General features: G+C 38.8%; 6 protein-coding genes and 1 long non-coding RNA gene across 8 annotated transcripts; 3 read left to right on the forward strand and 4 right to left on the reverse strand.

Annotated features, from left to right (window-relative positions):
* Window positions 1–1,820: 1,820 nt before the first annotated feature.
* LOC145695786 (uncharacterized) lies at window positions 1,821–2,566 on the forward strand. Its single transcript, XM_081772814.1, has 3 exons — window positions 1,821–1,976; window positions 2,020–2,241; window positions 2,311–2,566. The coding sequence occupies exons 1-3, from the start codon at window positions 1,965–1,967 to the stop codon at window positions 2,467–2,469; spliced, it is 393 nt and encodes a 130-aa protein (XP_081628940.1). The 5' UTR covers window positions 1,821–1,964; the 3' UTR covers window positions 2,470–2,566.
* A 723-nt stretch (window positions 2,567–3,289) lies between these two features.
* Window positions 3,290–4,306, reverse strand: LOC145695779 (uncharacterized). The gene is made up of 4 exons (XM_081772801.1): window positions 4,200–4,306; window positions 4,014–4,158; window positions 3,905–3,961; window positions 3,290–3,444 (listed from the first exon to the last, which is right to left on the reverse strand). Exons 1-4 carry the CDS (start codon window positions 4,264–4,266, stop codon window positions 3,312–3,314), a joined length of 402 nt encoding a protein of 133 aa, XP_081628927.1. The 5' UTR covers window positions 4,267–4,306; the 3' UTR covers window positions 3,290–3,311.
* A 478-nt stretch (window positions 4,307–4,784) lies between these two features.
* Window positions 4,785–6,994, forward strand: LOC145695676 (uncharacterized). Of its 2 annotated transcripts, XM_081772688.1 has the most exons (6): window positions 5,206–5,231; window positions 5,272–5,914; window positions 5,963–6,262; window positions 6,314–6,535; window positions 6,575–6,738; window positions 6,784–6,994. In XM_081772688.1, the coding sequence occupies exons 2-6, from the start codon at window positions 5,912–5,914 to the stop codon at window positions 6,950–6,952; spliced, it is 858 nt and encodes a 285-aa protein (XP_081628814.1). In that variant the 5' UTR covers window positions 5,206–5,231; window positions 5,272–5,911; the 3' UTR covers window positions 6,953–6,994. The 2 variants fall into 2 exon arrangements, with proteins under 2 accessions (XP_081628806.1, XP_081628814.1); XM_081772680.1 differs by having other exon boundaries at window positions 4,785–5,914.
* LOC145704549 (sodium-dependent multivitamin transporter-like) lies at window positions 6,840–9,119 on the reverse strand. Its single transcript, XM_081782006.1, has 7 exons — window positions 8,950–9,119; window positions 8,593–8,904; window positions 8,288–8,535; window positions 8,013–8,245; window positions 7,453–7,833; window positions 7,191–7,411; window positions 6,840–7,150 (listed from the first exon to the last, which is right to left on the reverse strand). The coding sequence occupies exons 1-7, from the start codon at window positions 9,095–9,097 to the stop codon at window positions 7,011–7,013; spliced, it is 1,683 nt and encodes a 560-aa protein (XP_081638132.1). The 5' UTR covers window positions 9,098–9,119; the 3' UTR covers window positions 6,840–7,010.
* A 384-nt stretch (window positions 9,120–9,503) lies between these two features.
* Window positions 9,504–13,451, reverse strand: LOC145695578 (uncharacterized). Its single transcript, XM_081772568.1, has 6 exons — window positions 13,355–13,451; window positions 12,483–12,657; window positions 12,196–12,434; window positions 11,782–12,020; window positions 9,966–11,736; window positions 9,504–9,887 (listed from the first exon to the last, which is right to left on the reverse strand). Exons 1-6 carry the CDS (start codon window positions 13,410–13,412, stop codon window positions 9,619–9,621), a joined length of 2,751 nt encoding a protein of 916 aa, XP_081628694.1. The 5' UTR covers window positions 13,413–13,451; the 3' UTR covers window positions 9,504–9,618.
* Window positions 13,452–14,841: 1,390 nt separating this feature from the next.
* Window positions 14,842–15,992, forward strand: LOC145711378 (uncharacterized). The gene is made up of 6 exons (XR_014135168.1): window positions 14,842–14,991; window positions 15,036–15,104; window positions 15,153–15,207; window positions 15,252–15,320; window positions 15,365–15,419; window positions 15,888–15,992. It is a non-coding gene; the product is annotated as an uncharacterized LOC145711378 (long non-coding RNA).
* A 2,995-nt stretch (window positions 15,993–18,987) lies between these two features.
* LOC145702006 (tropomyosin-like) lies at window positions 18,988–20,449 on the reverse strand. The gene is made up of 6 exons (XM_081779221.1): window positions 20,237–20,449; window positions 20,092–20,190; window positions 19,622–19,762; window positions 19,378–19,578; window positions 19,200–19,334; window positions 18,988–19,158 (listed from the first exon to the last, which is right to left on the reverse strand). Exons 1-6 carry the CDS (start codon window positions 20,402–20,404, stop codon window positions 19,045–19,047), a joined length of 858 nt encoding a protein of 285 aa, XP_081635347.1. The 5' UTR covers window positions 20,405–20,449; the 3' UTR covers window positions 18,988–19,044.
* Between the last annotated feature and the right edge of the window lie 506 nt (window positions 20,450–20,955).

Below are 20,955 nucleotides of genomic sequence, written 5' to 3' on the forward strand. Positions count from 1 at the left end.
TATGAAAAATTTTGTACTTCTGAATCTTACCTTAATTTTGAGCAGGGTTCCAAGAGAGAACTCGAATATCTATCTCACAAAAGCTTGGGAAAGAACGAGAAAGAGCGAGGTCAATTATATTAAAAATCCTTCTCAATTGACAAAGCTCTTTAGATTTGATAGCCGACGCGTTTTTATGCCGCCATTTCTCTTTCTTTTTGACTCTATTTGCCCTTCTGAAGAAGCTGTAATTATCATTTCCTGGCGCTCTTTTTTACCTTTTTTTTTTGGAAAAGTTCAAAACATCGTTTTTTTTTCTTTTCTAGCGTGAACCCTCTGCTCCTTTTTATAGAGCTCAAAAGCGCGAAAAGAGGCTTTTGAAAAGATGACCTTTTGGGAAATGCGAAGGGATGAAAAGGTTTGATTGTTTACCCACAATGGAATATTCATCAGCACATCTTAGCGGTTAGCGGCCCAAAAAAGAAGACGAAAATGCGAAAATAAAGAGCCCGCGCAATTATCGAATCTGGACATATGTTACTGTAGTTGACAAAAAGAGCAGTAAGAATCCAGTTTTATATATTTATGCATAGAATATTTTTGAAAAAGACCATTATTGAAAAGTTTTCCTATTCAACGAAAAAAATTGAAGGAATCTAGGGTCACCTTTTTTCCTTGATTGTCAAAAATCTCATGATTTATTCAAAATGGCCCATTTCCGCATGATAGATAACACTGATAGATTCCGATCTCTTTCGAATACGACGAAAGAGCTACTTCGTGTTAGCTGTCCTGTCAGAAATAATTCCGGTACTTTCAAATTTATGCGTGTTTTTATTTGCGCATATTCTTCAAATAGCTTTTCTATTTCTCATAAATGCGGACAATTTTTTTTATTTTCCAAGAGAAGATTTTTATCAATCGAGATGAGAAGAAAAACGATTGGAATTATTCTTCTGCTTTTTGGTTGAAAACAATGTAATTATTCTTTCAAGGCTTAAAATTTTTAAGGGATATGTTCTTTGATCGTCGGCATCGTGATTCCAGCGGTCTACAGTAGTTCAGGAAAAACGACACCTTCTTCGACACAAACGATGACGTCTTCATCTCTTCCAATGTCTTCGACTTCAACGATGAATTCAACAATAATAATTTCAACGTTATCTGAACAATTGACAGCTTCATCAACTACAGCTTTCTCATCAAATAACACACCGTCGAACATATCAACTACGGCAGGAACGCCAGTAACTGAACCATCAACAAAAACATTAGCTCCTTCTTCAACCTCAATTTCAAAACTTACAACTGTAACAACAAGGACTACAACAACAACAGCGCCACTTATGACATCAGCTGAATCAGAACTAACAATAACCTCGACAGCAACAACATCTTCAATAGCAACTACAACATTGACACCCACAACAACAGTAACAACTACGACGACTTACACTACAACAAGCAAAGGTTTTGTTCGACCAGGACAGAGTTGCAAATTTGGCTTTATTTTTGCTGAGCTGAGCTGAGCTGCCCTGAGTGAGAAATTCTCTGAGCTGAGCTGGCCTATTTCGGAGCTCACTCAGCTGAGCTGAGCTGAGTTGGCCATTTTCAGAGGTCATTGAGCTGAGCTGAGCTGAGCAGACCTTTTTTTAGGTAGTTGAGCTGAGCTGAGCAGACCCTAATTAGAGCTGAGCTGAGCTGAGTGAGCTGGGTTGAGCTGTTTTTTACCGTTTTTAGTAGTAAAATTGTGTAAAAATCATTGAGTTGAGCTGAGCTGAGCAGAACAGATCATGTTCGAGAATAATTGAGCTGAGCTGAGTGATTATTGTCTGAGCTGAGCTGAGCTGAGCAGATAAATTCATTTTCGAAAATCAGTGAGCTGAGCTGAGCTCTCAGCCAGCTCAGCTCAGCAAATTTGCAACTCTGGACCAGAAGGCCAGTATGATTTTGATCTTTGGCCGAATGGAGCCACTGTTGTTGACATGGACTGGAAGGTAGTGGGACTAAGCAGAATCCTATTATTATTCATCAATTTAGTTGTTTGTCTCCTATGATACAGATCCAAGAACAGAGCCTGAAGCAATAAGTGTACGACCGGAGAGGGACTGTCTTTTCTTTGAATCCACGGAAGAGCTCTATAAATTCAAAATTAAAGATCCCGAAACAAACTCTTATCTTCGAGAGAACATGGATACGAAACTTGTTTATAAAGACGGCGAAGATGAAGGCACCGTTTTTTTCTTTGAAAAACATGGAAAGGTGCGTACTTGCTGATTGCCTTTTAAATAAGAAAAGCAATTTTAAAAATTATTAACGCTTATTCTGAAGGGAAACGCCGAATGGTTTTACATTAAATCAGAATCCGATTACTACTGGAGGTCAAGAAGTTCCACTGATAACGACGCTGCCTCTGTAAAACTGAAAGAAGAAGTAACTGAAGACAAAAATAAACCAAGATTTCAATATATGATACAAGAATGTATTTAACTGTTATCTTATTGGATATTTTCCTATTTATTGATTTGAATAAATATACTTAAAAACGTCACAACTTGTCACATGTGCACCCGAGACTGGTGAATAAATCTGCAATTCTAGCGCTGTAAAGCCACGATTATATCGCCGAATATTGTATAAGCCAGTTTTGCGAGCGCTTCGATCTGACGTCATTGATTTTATTTCGAACTAGATTTTTTATACAGTTGTTTGTCGATAATTGCATGTAAAGAATGTTTGATTTCCATATTCCGCAAAAGTCGTCTTTTTTAATCATCATCAGAAATCTGTTTTTGTTTACTTGTTCGGAGTTGATCATTTCCTGAGCGTAAGAAAAGCCGGTCAAGCAATGCTGCTCTACTTGGTCATCTCCTCCGACATTGGTAAAAGACGTGCCGCATAAGTTCATTGAAAAACAAGGTCTAGGCTGACCGGGCCCGATCGTAAAGTACCAAATTATTACTAAAATGAGCAAATCTCAACTGTCTACTTTTTTCAATTCCTACTTCCATAAGCAAGGCCAAAGAGCGAGGTGCTAATGGCAAAGCATAAAGGAATGAAAAAGCTTTTTTGGTGGAATTTTGAGGAGTCTGTTTTTTGACCATTTTTTTTTAAAAGAAAAATTTCGATCCCTTTATCGAGGTCTTTCCTGAAGGATAAATTTTATTTCTCCTCGAAAAATTATTCTTCATATGTTTCTCTCTTTTCGTAAGCGTCATTTTCAAGCTATGAAAATTTCAAAATGCTTTTCTGTCAAAAATCACAAGTCCAAAATGTTTTTCCAAAAAGACAAAAGGCAGATTATCTCAGAAGGTGCGCTTTATTCAGAATCTTTAGATGTGCGTGCTTCTCAATGAAGTCGCAGTCAGATTTCTTTTCAGTCCAGGTGTTGTTGGAAGGGAACGACGCTCGGTTCTCGGCGTGAAGTCGCTGATTGTACTCGCGCGTGGCAGATTTTTCTCAGAACTACAAGCATTTTTGAGTGTTTTCTTTTAATAAAAATGAGTCTCGATTAAAGACAGTGAGATTGTTTAACTTTCAAAGTGGCAATTATTGGGGGAGATGTCAGGAACCGACAAAAAATTCGACAAATTATGCGTAAAAATTTTCAACCAATCAGAAGCCTAGATTCGGCTGGCCGGCCAATAAGCAGCCGAGTTGCCGGGGTGGCGTCAGGAAGCGACAAAAAATTTTTGACAAATTTTTCGTAGGACAATATTCTACTCGGCTGCTCATTGGCCGGTGAGCCGAATTCTTGCTTCTGATTGGTAGAAAAGATTCAAACAAAATTTGACGAGATATTTTGTCGGTTTCTGACGCCCTCCCTAAATTGCCTCCTAAAATTTTAAAAGATGCTGTTTCTTGACTCAAAAAATTGACTAAAAACTAACCAAAATGAAAATCCTGTATTTAAGAAAAGACTAACCTGTCGCTAAGTTGTTTCCTCAAAACTGAAGGCGTCTTTCGCATGCAAACTGATGGACTAAATGTAGAAGCTCAAAATGAAAATGGTCTTTTTTATCCCAAAAACCTACCTTGGGCAGCTTGAATTACTTTTCCTACTCAATCTGTTTGCTTGAATCAAATTTTGGTAGTCTTCATCATTTTCGTTTGATTTTTCTCTCTTTTGCTCTGCGTTTTTCGATTTTTCCTCGACTCCGATTAGTTTCGATATTTTTTCTGAACAGAATTGAGTTCTTGAAAAGAGAATTTTTTCTTACTAAGAAGGTTCATTTTCTCTGTTTCAGGGAAAAAGCTAGTGACACTTCGCTCAGAAACGGCTAGCATTGAGCTTTTAGTGGCGATAATGATCCCGAATAAAACAGGACGTTAATCACAGACAGTAAGGTGACTGAATAAGATTGGGTGCTGAAAGTCATCTGGCCCACCTCGAAGTTTTATCACGTGACAATTTCAAGGGATCTTAAATGACCCGATGGGTGAATTAGAACCTTTCAAATTCTTTCAAAAATGTATCCGCTGTTCTTTTGACTGAGGTATAATTATCCAATTCGCGGACATATTTTGCTAAGCAGCCTTGAAGATAACTCAAAGGGCCCTCAAGATAATCCGTTGTCGACAAAAAACGTGCTCGGTATGTATTTCCTGTATGATCCCAGTTTTTAAGAAGACAAGATCTTTTTTTTCGACCGGTCAGCGATTTTGAATCAATTGATCTTTGCCTCGACTTGAAAATCGAGTTCTCGCTAAATTTTAAGAGCATGCAAATAGCAAGAATAGTAAATAGTAAGAATTTTCAGCGCTCGTAGTTTTGAGTTTTTTTTTCCAAGAGATGGAAATTGAAAACGAAAATGATTTTTATAATTTCACCGCTGCGCCAGCCCGGTTTCGGCCCGGTGAAGATGGTTCTTCAGTTTCAGAGGCGTGTAAAGATGCTTATGCGAGAATTTCTATTGACAATTGGACGCTTGTTTGGATTATTTTTGGAGTAATCGTTGTCATGATGCTGATGCCTTGTGAGACAAAAAGACGACGGTGCCAAGATGATAGACAAACTTGCAATTTCAAGAAATTATGGTTTTTAAGTAAATCTGTCATGAACATGCTTTGGCTTTTATCAGAACTGCTAAGCATTACTTGCGCATTTTATGTGATGTTCCCTCCAAGTAGCGAGGAGGAATGGCTGAAGCATTTACGAGAAAAAGGATCCAAAAATAAGGATAATTTATTAATAATAAATTTGAGCCCCATTATTGATCCTTAATTAGTTGGTCTTGGATGGTTTTGCTTAAGTTTATCAAATAAATTAAATATTAATAAAATTATCTTTAGTAATTGCCACTTCATCTGTTTTTATTATACATGCTCTCATGAAATACCGATTTTCGTCAACAAATGAGACTGAGGGAGTAGAAAACTCATCTTTTGTAAATCAAGCTGTCGTAACTTCATTTGATGAGGATGAACCATCCACAACTAGAGTCAATATTCAAGATGCAGAAAGCAATGATAAGCCTCCTGGAATGAGCATCTTTAGAATGCATTTTATAAAAAATGGACCTTAGCTTATGATGACATAATCGACTCAAAAGAAGAAAGTCCAGAAAATAATCGGGAAAATACTTCAACCGATGCCATCGAAGAACCAAGAATAAAAGAAAACACTCAAGCCAGACCAAAAAGAAAGAAAATTTACGGGGTCAAAGGTGCCCTTATTTTCGTTTCGGTTTTGAATCTGATTAGTGCATTTGTCTATCTTGGTCTGTACTCGAAAGCACTAGTTCAATGCAAAGACTCATTAAATATATAGTCGTGTACGGGTCAAAAAGGATGTTTGCAATTTTTCCTGAATTCAAGCCTATTTTTATCAGCTGCAAGTTTTCATGCAGCTCAGTTGGCGCCCTAGAGCGCTCTTTTTAAAGGTGAAGACCAGCGAATATTTTCGAAACAAAATTTTTAGAAACAAAAAGGAATGGTAAGTTTTTCAGATCTTTGAGAATGAACATTATGATTTTTCTTATAGAAAATTGCCCTCTTCGGAATTGCGACAGCAAATCATGTGTTGAATTCAAGCCAAATTTCGAGAAAACTCCTCGGCTCCTGGAGCGAATTTCTTTTTCAAAACGTTGCAAATGTTCGACAAAAACGCGAGGGAGACGAATCAAGCCGTGGATTTCGAGAGCTAGCGGGTATGATGCTTTTTCTTCAGGGAGCGGCATCGAATGATGAAGAAGGGCTTCAAGAGCTAGAGGATTTGTATACGAATTATGGATGCTATTGCTGGATAAACGGGCCAGATGAGGGTGTTATTGGGGGTGGAAAGGTTTGATGAGGCAATTAAGGGTTGAACCACAGTTTAAAAATCATTTTCTAGCCAAAAGACATGGTCGATCATCACTGCAAGGAGCTCTACCGATGCTACAAATGCGTCCTCAACGACTACGAAGCCAACTACACAGATGTGCACTACAATGTCGAGCTCAACGAGGAAGACGGAATCCGCTCACTAGATTGCAAAGTCAACTCGAAACAAGATGCAGAAAACCTGTGCGAATGTGACAAAAGATTCGCGATGAATATTGCCAGAGCAAAACAGGTCCGTATTAAAAAAAATGAGCGAAAATGTGATTTTCAGGATTGCTTGAATGCCAAGCCGGAAAGTCATCTGTTCGGGGACCACTGTATGGATCCTACTTTTCGAACAGTCTCTGGTGGCGGCGAATTCGAGCCGAATTTGCAGTGCGATAAACAGTTTCATGGACATGAGAAAGATCATTGCTGCGGTATCTACCCAAATCGGTAATTGAATTCGACCTCGACAGTCTGTTTCAGTAAAAAATTTAGGTACCCTTACGACATCAATTTCAACGAGTGCTGCCGATCCCAGGTCATGACTGATTCTCTCACTCAAGTCGAGTTATTTACAGTCGTTCCCGTCGGCATGTGCGAGCCTCGTGGAGGAGAAACTGTCATTTCCGAGAAAGGAAATCCTCACAATTATCTTTCTGTCTGAAACAAAAATTAACGAAACTGTAAATAAAGCATTGATTTTTATTAGAAAGAGATTTGGTTTATTCTAGAAGAGTCATCGACTCGCTTTTGATATTTTCAACAGTTTTGTGTTTAAATTCCTCCGGAAGTTGGTCAATTCCATCTTTGAAGTAAACAGTCAGGTATTTCGGTGCATCTTCTTTTTTCGTAAAATAACTCACTAAATTTTCAAAAAAGAAATTATCAGAAAATCAGCAAACCTGAAGTGGAAATGATCAGAAAGCCCAAAAGCGCATAAATTCCAAAAGCATAAGTTGATGGCTCGAGCAAAGCTTGCTGCCAATAAGGAGAAGGCTCAATGTTATCAATAAAAGTTTCATTTTGGCAGTAGAGGGCGAGATTCGAAGCGTCAATTGATGAATTGAAGGATCGGTTGGTAAACATGTTCGATTCGTAAGTCGTTGTTGTTGGAAAGATTTTCCTTGGAAATGAGATGGAAGATGCGAAAATGACTATTCAAACCTCAGGATCACAATAGACAGTGGAAATAGCGGGGCAAAGCATCCAGCGATTATTCCTTTTCTGTTCACAAAGGGAGCAAACATCCCAGTCAAGACGGTTCCGAAATAAGGGGCTCCCAAGTTTGTCGTTGTCATGAACAAAATACCAAGAAGCGTGCCGGGGTTGAAGGACATGCTGATTGATAAGAGACAGGTAAGGATGCCGGTGAAGAGCATGATGATTCGGCAATAAGTGACGTCGGTGTATTTTGTTCCAAAGATGGACTTGACTGAAGGGAGCATGACCAAAGAGGCACCAGATAAAAATGAAGAGAATGAGCTCAAAGTTGCGCTAAAGATAGCAACGAGGAATAATCCCTGACCAATATTTTGAATTTTACTCCTTTAATTTTTCTTCAAATGAACTATTTCTAGAATTATCTATAAATTTGGGAACCATAATTTCTCTTTATTTTTCTGAAATTGATATTATCGGTTTTCAGCAATTATGACAAACATTAAAAATTTGTTTGAACTTCTCCCAATACAATCCGAATTTTACTGATTAATCAACCTATTTACTTCTGTGAAAATATTTCCTGAAAGCCGTGAGTATTCCTGAACATATCAATAATTAGCGTTGGGACAATCTGGTCCGGTCGAATTGGAATCTCGCAGAGCGCATCTCTTCCATCATAAAATGCCAAAGTAGCGACGCCGATAAAAACCGCCATCATTAGAAAAAGACTGATGCAGAATCCGCCGATCGCCATCGCAATTCTCCCATCTTTCATGTTCTTGCACATATTGAATCGCTAAAAAATAAGTAGAGAGTCGATTAACTGATTGTATTTTACCTGTGCCATCGCTTGTTGAAGAGGCAGTGTGATAAGAGCATCGATGAGAAGTCGGAAAACGATGATCAACGGGGCGCTTCTGTATGTCAAATCGAAGTGTTCCTTCGATTCAAGCCAGGCTGAGAACATTGTATTGCATTTTGTTCTTTCGCAAACTTCGGTGATTTTCGAGAAGCCAATGGTTGTAGCCAGCTTGATGGTGATGACCAAAGTAGCGCCGATCAGGGCAAATCCATTTATGACATCAGCTTTTTTTGGATTCAAATTTATTCGTTTTCTTTTAATGATATAATATAAAAATCAACCCTTTCCCATGATGACAGCATTCATGCCTCCAAGATAAGTATAAATGATACAAATGACTGTCATAGAAATAATCACCAAAAACAAAACCATATTCGATTGCGGATCCAAGTCAAACGCGTCATCCAACACCGCCTTGATCGCGTAAGACGGCGAAAGAATCGCAGCAGAGACGAAGAATCCCCAAGAAAGAAGTGAAGAAACCAGGCATATTTTTGAGATGTCTTCTCCGAATCGAATTTTTACGTAGTCAAAGACGGAGTCGGAACGAGTTCGGTAGAAGACGGGGTGGATTGTGTAGCAGCCAAAGGCGACTTAAATTCAAGTAAAAAGCAGTTTCATTAATATTGAATACTTACTGATAATAGGTACAGTAATCGCATTCCACAGCTGAGCCGTTCCATACAAATACACTTCTGATGGATAGCCGGTCAAAGAAAGAGCAGAAACAAACGCGACAAAAATGGATAAACCAACATTTATCGGATTCGCCGAATGAGAAGCCATTAAATATTGCGCTACATTCGAGTTTGACCCGCTAAAAATCATCAAAAACGAAATTTAAAATCGAATTTTACCGGGATAAATAGACGCCGATTCCAACTGTTCCCCCGAGAAGGAGAAAAATAACAAAAAAATCTAGCCAATTCATTTTTCTCAGTTTTCTCTATTGATGAAAATTATTACTTTTCAATCATGAAAAATGTTCTTATGTCATCAAAATCAAGGGAGCCCATAAATGCGGGATCGGCTCTTCGATCCGCCCCTCAATGAAAATGTTGTCGTATTTCTTCGTAATTTTGAAAAGAAGACAAATTGGAATTGGCCGAAAAATTGCCATAAGCCAGCATTTTAAACCCTCTTCATGATTCTCTTATTTTTCAGAAGAAATAATTTCTCATTCAGGTTAATTTATAAATGGATTGTTTATTTCAAATTTTGTTTGTTTCAAAAAGATATTTACAGAAAATTATAAAAAAAAAACGACATTTTTCTCTTCAGAAAAAAAGTCTCAAAATTGGCATTTCTTAGCACAGATCGCCAACTTCTACAACTCGTCCATCTTCGCAGCAAATTTCCCGATTCGGGGCAAATTTTGTGAAGAGATTCGTCGACGATGATCGACAACAAACTGGGCCGTTTCCATTTCCGGAATCAGTAGATGGTGTTGCTGAGCAATTAGCATCATCGTAGTTGATAAAGGCGGAAGAGATGGAATTCTTGAGATCAGAGAGGGTTTGGGCAAATTGGAAGTCGCATTCGCAGCTTCCACGGCGGCAATCTTGCGCGTTATTGGCTTAAAAGGTTTCCATGAGTTGTCATGATAAATAAAATCCACTTTCACAGGATCTAATAATTTTTTTTTCAAACTTACCACAAACGCCGTTTCTGACTCGATATCTCGAGCACGTCTCTCCATTTTTCATTCCATAAGCATTCGCGACGCAAGCATGGCATTTTCTCCAGGTCAAACAAGCAGCATCAATGGCATCGACCGCTTTTCCTCCTGCTTTTCCCCCGGGCGCGCGACAGTGGCAACCATAGCCGGAAAGATCAGAGTCGAAATCGAAGTCTGCATCGCCGTCAAAGGATCCAGAGGCAAGGTTGAATCCGCGGAAAGAAAATACATCCGAGAAGATAGCGTTCATTTTCAAAGCTGAAAAAGCATCGGTATGGCTTTCGGAGTAGTAGCCAGAAAGATCTTCGTTGACATTAGCCGGGAAATCGTAGCTGTACTCAGATCCGCCGTTGCCGTTTCCATTTCCGTTGCCGTTTCCATTTCCATTGCCGTTTCCAGCTCCTTGGCCGTTTCCGCCGCCATTGCCGTCTCCGTTGCCATTGCCATGGGTGCCGGATCCGTTGTTACCACCTTGTCCGCTGCCTCCGCCAGTTCCAGGCTGTCCTGGTTGCCCGGATCCGTTGTTGCCACCATTGCCATTTCCGCCACCATTGCCAGGTTGACCAGGAGTACCAGATCCGTTGTTACCACCTTGACCGCTTCCTCCGCCATTTCCTGGTTGCCCTGGTTGGCCATTCCCGTTGTTGCCTCCTTGTCCGTTACCACTGCCGTTTCCTGGCTGACCGGGATTTCCAGGTTGACCAGGGGCACCATTCCCGTTATTGCCTCCTTGTCCGTTACCACCGCCGTTTCCTGGCTGGCCAGGATTTCCAGGTTGTCCGGGATTGCCAGGCTGACCTTGACCTCCTCCCGACCCAGGTTGACCTTGGCCGTCTCCATTTCCTTGGCCGTTACCATTTCCTTGGCCGTTACCATTTCCTTGGCCATTGCCGTTTCCTGGCTGTCCAGGTGCTCCAGGTTGACCAGGGTTTCCAGGTTGTCCTTGGCCTCCTCCGTTTCCTTGACCTCCGCCTGAACCCTGTCCACCATTTTGGCCTTGGCTAGGTTGCTCAGGTTGACCAGGCTGACCAGGTTGATTTGGTTGACCAGGTTGACCGGGCTGATTTGGTTGTCCGGGTTGACCAGGCTGGTTCGGTTGACCGGGCTGTCCAGGTTGATTTCCATTTTGCCCCTGTCCGCCATTTTGGCCTTGACCGCCATTTTGACCTTGGCCTGGCTGATTTGGTTGACCGGGTTGTCCGGGCTGATTTCCTTGATTACCATTCTGCCCCTGTCCTCCGTTTTGAGATTGACCATTGCTTTGGCCAGATTGCTGGCCAGTTTGATTGTTATTTTGGCCAGGTTGATTCGGCTGCTGAGGTTGCTGGCCATTTTGACCTTGGTTGTTGTTTTGGCCTTGTTGATTGTTCTGCCCTTGATTTTGGCCCTGCTGATTGTTTTGGCCTTGACCGTTCTGCTGGTTTTGGCCATTTTGTTGATTCTGGCCATTTTGTTGATTTTGGTTGTTGTTTTGATTGTTGTTCTGGTTGTTATTGTTGTTGTTTTGACCTTCAATGCAGGAGACATCGCCGAAGTTGCAGTAGTAGAGCATGAAGGCAACGGGAGTATGCTCCATGGATCCATCAAAGTCGAGTGGCATTTGAAGATTTGTGTTGGAAGTATGTTTGAGATTGTCGTTCAGCTCGATTGCCCAGAAAGATGCTCGATCTTCACCTTCATTCAGAGGATTTCCAGCTCGAGAAACAGGGTAGAATGCTTCAACGCCATTTTGGCCTTGGAAAGAAGTCTAAAAATAAATGACAAAAAAGAAATATTTTTGAAAAAAACGAACCTTGATTTTCGTGGATCGATTGTCAAAACCCATGAAAATCTTTCCAGCGCATCCGATGGCTCCTCCAGAGGGACTTCGGACTTGCAGATTTGCTGAGCCACCTTGATTTTGTTGCATTCGGAAAGCTTGATTGATCTGGCTCGCGCTCAGAGCAGTGCAGCCGTTGGGAATGTTGTTCAATGGTCGATCCTCGACGAAATCGTTCATGTAGCCACCATCGCAGAGTTTGGCATTGGAGGCTAAAATGATAAAATAAAATTGTTATTTTATTAATTTTTTTAGATTAAATTTTTATTCTTTTTATTATTAAAATAATATTTTTATTAAAATTAAATAAAATGACTAATAATATTTATCTAAAAAAATAAATAATAAAAATATTTTTCATTCAATTTTTTTTATAGTTATTTTTACCTTGAACAGCCAAATTTCTCTGATTGATTTCCTGATTCGTCAATTGTCGATCAAAGTTGTGCCAGAGCTCGAATTCGATCTTTCCTTGCTGAATCGCCTGGTTCGAGATTTCCTTCGATTTTCGATTGACAAAGTAGTACCAAAAGGTATTCGAGTCCTTCTTTCCATCGTCGATCACAGCCCAGTCGGGAAAGTTGACCGGCTCTCGGAGGCCGACTTCGCTGCCCGAAACCATAAGTCTAAAAGTTTTATTTAGAAACAACGGGCTATTTAGAGGGGATTCTTACGTGAGATCCATTTTTAGCCGCGAGTGGTCAGAAATAACTCGAGCCGCGCGAGCAAGCTGACTGTATCCGGAAACACTGAATCGAAGACGTCCTCCGCGGCCTTGACTGTAACTGCCCTGGTTGACAGTAACCTGGACCTGGACATTTTGACATTCGCCATCTTTGTTTTTGTCCTCTGAAAAATGAATAAGGAAAATTTTTTGATCAATTTTAACTTGAAATTTTTTAACCTGAAGAGTCCTACATCATAACTCTCAAATTAATAAGGCGCTCTTGTCATAAACCTTTTGAAACGCTCAATTTCATAAGTTCAGAGATATTGACCCAAATTTTTACCCGGTATATAATTAACCCCGGAACGCATGGCCATTTTTGCCAATTCCTGACCATTTTTTAACCGAATATTGTCGTGATTTGGGCATAAAGAGAATAAAAATCCGGGTTTATATATTATAACCGGACTCTAAGCTACAAAAATATAACTTGAGCGTGGTCATATTATATGCGTATATCAAATATAATATGGGTTTTTTGATGAGCAAAATCGTATTACCCAAAAATGGGTCGTATATGCGTTCCGGCGTTAAAATTTCAGAAAAAAATTTATGAAAATTTTTTAAAAAAATTCAGAAAAAAATAAAAAAAAATTTGTGAAAATTTTGAGAAAAAATTCAGAAAAATTCAGAGAAAATTTTACAAGATTCGTAAAAAAATTAATAAAAATTAGAGAAAAAAAAATTAAAAAAGTAAAAAATAACGAATTTCTAATTTTTCAAATTGAATTGAAAAAAAAAAATTATCGAATAAAAAATCTCTTCGATTTATTTTATCTTTTTTTATTTTGCATAAAAAGATTTTTTTCCGAAAATAACCTTCAATAGGATTCTGCGCAAAATTCGTCGAGGCGAGTAAAAAAGGTAAAACTCTCATCTTTCGACGGATTGATTGTTCCACAAGCCGTCGATTTCTCGATTTGACCCGTCCGACTTTTCGCTCGTTTTTAAATTTCCTCGAGAATGCTCCGAGGGCGCGCTTGAGCGCAAGCGCGCCGTTGACCGCGCGTTCTTTATTTGACGATTGCGTACTTGGACTAGCTTTTTTGTTAGTGATAAAAGCAAATTGGAGGATTTTAGATTTGTTGATCAAATCAAATTCAAACTGGACCAATCGTCTTCGATATTAGTTTCTAAATGGTTCGATTTTTTTCGCTTAAAAAATATATTTTTTTTATCATCGAAATATCGAAAATTTTTTGTTAAAATTTTTTTATAAAAATATTTTATTCTAAAAATTTTTTATTAAAAATATTAATTTAAAAATATTTTCGACAAATTAAATACAAATAAATTCATTTTTGTCAAAATTTTAGACAAATTAAAAGAACAAGAAACATTGTCATTGAATTTCGTTCAAATCTGCCCGTGCGAAAAAAATTCGACTAACCCAAATTCAAAACGGTCCTTCGCGAGTTGAAAATATACTCGAAGTTCTAAACGCGCGTCAGAATCCTCAAAGAGCGCCAATTATTTGCAGGGGTCCTCTTCTTGCCCGCTACTTTGATCAGTCAATTAAGCACACGTCGACCCAGATAAAAAGTGCAACTCAAAAGGGTCGAAAATCTAAGATCTTTCTCTCTTTTTCCAAAATATAATTAAAATTATCATTCAAGCATAAATTCTTCTCTGGCAAAAGAAAGCCATCAGAAGTTCCCTTAGTCGAGTCGAAAAATTAAGAGAGATGGCGAATTTTAAGGAACTCGCTGGAGCTCTCGCTGCAGGAATGAGCTTGAACTCTTTCGCGAAGGGTCAAGTGCTGGGGTTCTCGAAAAGTTGAGAGCCCAAAAAGCACATTCTTTTGGCTCGCGTCTGCGGAGTCACGTTTATGATAAATAGTAAACGCACTTTGTGGTCAAGAGTAACTGTTTATTTTCTTTGCGAATCACGTGTCTGGGCTCTGAAACCTGTGTAGAAAACCTGACTCAGGCTATGAAAGGCTTTGACAGAGCTTTTCAAAGCCTGACTCAGGTTTTCAACACAGGTTGTCCTGTGTGTAAAACCTGTGCGTAGAACCTGTGTAAAAAACCTGAGTCAGGCTTTCAAGGGCTGAAAAGGAGCTCTTCAAAGCCTGACTCAGGTTTTCCAACCCACGCTTTTTAGCCCAGTCACGTGTGGTTTAACAAGCTCTTGGAAGAATTCTTTCGGATTCAAAATGAGCTGAATGACAATTATAGAGTCCACTACTCAACCGAAGACCGAGCTCTTGATGTGGACAGCGATCGAAATGACTCATTTCTTGACTTTGGAATGGTAGTTATTTTTCTTTCAGAACGCACTCTCATTTTTTAAGATTGATGCGGAGATGTATAGCTAATGTTTTTAATAATCATCAATTCAATCGAAAAGCAGGAAAAAATTTTCAAGTGATATTAGAAAAATTTGATGATTATGAAAAAGATCCCGAATCGGACACGACTCTGATGTGGAAGTTGAAAAAACTGTCCTCACTGAATGTAAATTCCTTGATTTATGATTTTTTTTAATTGAGATTTTCAAGTTCGCGTTCTCTTCATTTCCCTGGCAATCATCTGTGGACTGATTGGAATCTTGATCGGCATTCTTTACGGTTTTTCTTCCTTCATGATTTTTGTCAAAAACTTGTTTTTTTTTCTAGCGACGAACATAAAGCAAAAAAGCGAAAATGAACTTCTCTCTGCTCAACAATCTCGGTAACCAATTCTTTTGACAGAAATATATAACAAAAAAGGGACAGCGATGAGGAGCATTTCAAAATCAACGTCAATGAATTCATCCGTCGACAAAGCATTGGAAGCCTTTCAAAGTGGCCTCTTGCCATTTTTTCTTCAATAACACTTGATTATCTAGCCCTACATCGATCAGCCGCACCAGTTCCTGCAAAATATTTGACAAGAAGGAAAAGGTAAAAAAAAATCTGGGTTCGGAACTCTAAATAGAAAATCTGAGTCAGCGTCTGAAAATATTCTATGAAAAGCCGCGTAGCGGCTTTTTTAAAAACGAAGCCGCGAAGCGGCTTCTTAATATCATATTGCCAATATGGGTCCTATTATATGAGTCATTTTATATATATGACTCATATTATATAACTCATGATATGACTCATATGATTACTCATATGATGATTCATATGATATGACTCATATTATATAACTCATGATATGACTCATATTATATGGCCCTTTTACTCTATTTTAAATAGACTATTTATAAAGATTTGCAAAGCCGCTTCGCGGCTTCGTCTTTAAAAAAAGCCGCTATGCGGCTTTTCATAGAATTTAATCAGACCCTGACTCAGGTTTTCTACATAGGTTGCCTAGCTCAAATCATCCGAAATCGTCTATTTTTGGATCTTTGATGATCATAAATTAAGGTATTCCGCACAAAATCCTACGACATTCAAAAACTCCCTGGGCGCCTCCCAAATGTCCGAAAAGATCTTTACTCGATTCTTTGAAAAATTTGATGACAATTTCAGCAAAATAAAGAAAAAATTTGATGTTTGATTTGATCAAAAATGTGGTTTGGTTCGTTAATTAAAACAGAAAATGACGGTCACGAGTAAAAAACAGCTTCTTAGAAGGAAGCTTGATAAACACGAAATTTTGCAAAGTAGGTCTTCTTGAGAAACAAGTCCCGCGGTGTGTCAAGAGATCAATAAGTTGTTTTTGAGTCAGTGCAGGGCTTGATGTCTGTGCTAGTACTGTATCTTCGCAGATTCGACTTGACGGTTCGTCTCAGGTTGAAATTAATCAATTTCGACGATAAGGGTTGAATTTTTTTCAAAATCGAAGAAAATTTAAAAGTATGAATCATACTGTATGATTAAGGGTTAGAATTCCAAATTTGTTCAGCTGAGTGAGCTGAGCTGGCTGAGTGAGGTCAGCAGCCTCTCAGCTCAGCCCAGTGATTTTCGAAAATGATCTGATCTGATCTGGTCAGCTCAGCTCAGCTCAGCTCAATAATTCTGAAACATGATCATTTCTGCTCAGCTCAGCTCAGCTAAATGATTTTTACTCAATGTTACTACTAAAAATACAGTAAAAACAGCTCAGTTAAGCTCACCCAGCTCAGCTCATCTCTTATTAGGGTCTGCTCAGCTCAGCTCAACTACGTCAAAAAGGTCTGCTCAGCTCAGCTCAGCTCAATTACCTCTGAAAAAGTGCAGCTTAGCTCAGCTTAGTTCAGCTCAGAAAATTTTTTACGCAGGTCAGCTCAGCTTAGCTCAGCAAAAATAATCCAAAATTTGCAAATCTGCTTAGGGTTAGGGTTACCCATAATTAAGTAAGTCTATTGTTCAGAATTTGACCCAAAAAAAAGCTTTTAGAAAACAGAGAATAGAGGGCTGAAGCAAAGTGGTGTACTTTCCGATATTGCGACTAAACTTGAGTTTTTGTATTTGCACAGCGGTGCCCTTTAAGCTTTTAGCTACTTGAGCCGCTGAACTCTGTGAGGGATTTAATAGTATAGATTTAATAGTGAAGCAACTCCACGTTTGCGCAAATTTTAATTTTCCAACAATGCTTAATTTTTGCGGAGAAAAATGGCAAATTGGAAGTGGCAAAATTGCTCAAAGTTCATGTAATCTCTGTTTTCTCCCCGATTACTGATAAGAAATCATTCAAGAGTCTTATCAATCTGCTGACGATGAAGCTGGACTCGTGTCTGATCAGATTTTCTTGAGAGGATCTTACGCGACCTGCCATTTTTTCGCTCAGTTCCGCTTTTATTCAAACAATATTCCTTTTTTCTACCGCGACTTTACTCAATTATCCAATTCCGCGACTTTTTTTAGAGAGAAAAAAAAACGGGATTATTCTAAAAATACGAAGCCCGCTTCTTTTAGCACTTTTTAAAAATAATTTTTTTATGCAACTTTTGAATTGAACCCTTTTTAGAAAAAAAAGTTAAAAATGAACTTTCCGAGTTTTCTAATTTTCAATGAACCTGATTTGAAATTGAGAAAATTATGACGAGAAACTGTGTTTTCGCGGAAATATCAAGCAAAATTCATGTTTGAATGACTTCGCTGAGCAAATTTTTTTGGACTGAGATGAAATTTTCAGCGAAAATAAACTTGTCAAAAAAGCAAAATAAAAAATGGTTAATCCAGTTGGTTTCAATTCTCGCTAAAAATGGTCATTTGAGTAAAGCCTGCGTACTTTGACGAAAAAATTTTGTGAAATTTTTCATCAAAAATTTTGATTCTGGCTTTGAAAGATTTTAGCTGAGGGTTCAAAGTTTCCATAGAATAAATAAAATAAGGGGGTCAGTATCCAAATTCTTGGAGAAAAATCATCTCAAAAATCACTCTCTTGTGATGTCTACGCCCTTATTGACTGCCTATCGAAATTTATCAATAGAAAGTTCACCAAGGCTCATCGTCACTATCACCTGAGAAAACCAATCATTTCATGCTCAAGTTGCCAGATTACAAGCCTTGTCTTGACGGCCCGAGAGTCTCAAGTACGCGCGATTGTGGCCTGCGGAATCGTGTTCGCTTATGTCACCAAAGGTAAAGTCCGTCCGTTCGTAGTTTGGTGCCCAAACATGCTCGGAATTATGAGCGCTTGTTTTTAGAAAACGTATTCGCTAATAAAGCGGATGACAAAATGATAACGGGATCGTTTGAGGCTGAAAAAGGTCAAATTGAAAAAATAAAAGATAAAATAAAATTTTATTAAAAGAAAAGATTTTCGTTCTGTTATCACTTGATTGAAGAAGAAAAAAATTGTTTTTTTAGGTAGTTGAGATGAGATGGGTAAGCTGAACTGAGCTGTTTTTTAGTTTTTTAAGTAGTAAAATTGTGTTAAAATCATTGAGCTAAGCTGAGCTGAGCTGAGTGATACTTGTCTGAGCTGAGCAGAACTGATCATTTCCCAAAATCACTGAGCTGAGCTGAGCGAGACTCTAAGGCGAGGTGAAAATCGATGAAATTCATCATGTACCGAATCGGCAGATGTAGGCGCATTGTCGCAAAATGTCGCTGAATCTAGCCAAATGTCGATGAATCTAGCCAAATGTCGCTGAATCTAGCCGAATGTCGCCTGATGTCGCTAAATGTAGCCAAATGTCGCTGAATGTCGTTAAATGTAGCCAAATGTCGCCAAAAGGCGCAAAAAATAATAAAAACATCTGGCTCTAGAAAACTTGTTTCTTAGGTCAAAATATAATATCCGGCGACATAGTTAGTGTACTACTAAAGAACGGGAATTTTTGCAGAGATAATAGTTTTTGAAGTCGATTTTTTTGAAAGACGGGAACTCCTAATCGAGAGTGCACTCAATTTCCAGCTCAAGAAAAGACAACAAATCTTACGATTATCCGAGCTTTGATGTGAAATCGCTTTTTGAAATAAGATTACCCGATGTTACCCTTTTTAGCGTTGGTCCGGTTTTCTTCCAAATTGCTACTTTACATATGAAAATGCAGTCTTCATAAATTGGTGATTTTCGTTCCAAGAAATAGGGAAAAACATGAAATCGGAGTTTATTTTTTCATTAAATTTATCAAAAAAGAAAACACAATTTTTACTGAAGAGACATCATGTCGTTGAGAGTCTTGTCGAGTTTTTCAGAAATGTCGCGAAAGTTCAACTTTTCTTGGTAAAGAGAATTGATCAAATCGTCGATGGTCGACTCCAACTTAAAATATTTTTAATAAAACGAAGGGTTTGAAAACACACCTTGTCGACAGATCGCTCGGCAAATTCGGCTCGAGTATCGGCGAGCTTGAACTCTTCCTGGAGCTCCTTGACTTTGCTCTCGTATTCGTCTTCTTTGACGGAGTTGTCGGCGACAATTTGATCCATTTCTCGAACCTACAAGTCGACAGTCAAGAAATTGAAAAGAGTAAAAATAAACTTTGTCCTGAAGCTGTCGGAGCTCATCTTCAGTGGCTCTGCCTTTGCCCTCGAATTCCTCGGCTCGCTCAATGATGCGCTCAAGATCGTTGGAGACAATTTTCAACTTTCGCTCGGAATCTTCATATTTGTGATTCGAGCTCATTGCGATCTGACGAGCTTCCTCGAGCTGAGTTTCCATTTGTTCAGCTGCTTCTTCGTTCTGAAAATAATGAAACCGGGAATTCTAGCGTTTGTGATGGTACCTGGAAAGATTGCTGCTCGGCGATTCTTTTTCCTTCCTCGTTTTCTTGGTAAGATTTTTCGATCGCGGAAATTTTCTCCAAGTTTTCGTTCAATCGAAGGGTGCATCGACTGGTTTCTTCTTCAAGAAGAGCAATTCGTCGCTAGAATTTGACAATCAGGACATAAGGACCCCCATCCGACTTTTCCTTCGAAAAATAAAAAATTTTAAAAACGCCATATTTTTGGCGTCCTCGGGTTAAACTTGCTTAAAAAACTCAATTAAAGAAATTTTTGACCTAAAAAATCAATATTTTTGCCAAAATTTGGGCAAATTCGCCAATTTTAGAGATAGACCCCCAAAAATGCAGCCTCAAAATCGTTTTTTTTACCCGTAGAATCCATTTCCGGGGTCAAAATTTAAAAATTCCGTAATATGATTTTTCGAAAAAAGCTGACGGGGGGTCCTTTAATGGTAAGAATATTTATGTACCTTGAGAGCTCCAACTTGCAATTCGGCATCGACGACTTCCTTGTCAACTTCTTCAAGCTTGTCTTGGGTGCTCTTGCTGCTGGAAACAGTGTTGTCGAGCTAAAATCAAGCTCAAGAGAATATTAAATCAACCGATAATACTCACATCGTCCTCGGTCTTGGCGATAGCTCGCTGGACCTTGTCGACTTCTTTTTCGAATCGAGCAAGTTCCGATTCAAACTGAGCGCAAACCGTTTCCGATTCCGTCGCTCGTCTGACAGCCTCCTCCTTCTCCTTCAGGAGGCAGTCCATCTTGTGCTTGATCGACTCCATCTTTTATCTTTTCTAAAAAAAATATTTTGAGCTGAGCAACTTCTGTTAGCGCTGATGCCAAACTGCAGAAGAGAGGATGCCGCATACAGAGTCACGCTCTCGGCCTGACACGCTGTTCTTTCAACAAGTGCTCGTAAACTATGTCCGTCTAATGAAGTGCGAGCGTATTGAAATCAGGTTCGAAGTTCGAACCGGCCTCTTGATTCTTTCATCATAGAAGAAATTAACTATAACTACATCTGATTGACCTAAATATTTGTATCTGCTCCGATCAAAGCGCAATACACTGAAAGCCTGTTCGATCCATCTCGGTACAGACTTTCTATAACCGCCAAATATGTTCCATCTTGGTAATTTTTCTCTTTATAAGACGGAGATGCCCTTAAGATAATCATCAAAAAGAAACCATGAATACAATAATTTTGATTTTCTTTGTCGGCAAAGTCTTCGGATTTAATATAAAAACCCATCCAGATACAGGTAAAATTTGAAAAAGCAATCATTAATTCTATACAAGAACTAAACTTGGACATCATAACTGACGAACATGG

This window comes from Oikopleura dioica, chromosome 1, assembly GCF_907165135.1.
Source record: "Oikopleura dioica chromosome 1, OKI2018_I68_1.0, whole genome shotgun sequence".
In the NCBI taxonomy this organism is placed as follows: domain Eukaryota; kingdom Metazoa; phylum Chordata; class Appendicularia; order Copelata; family Oikopleuridae; genus Oikopleura; species Oikopleura dioica.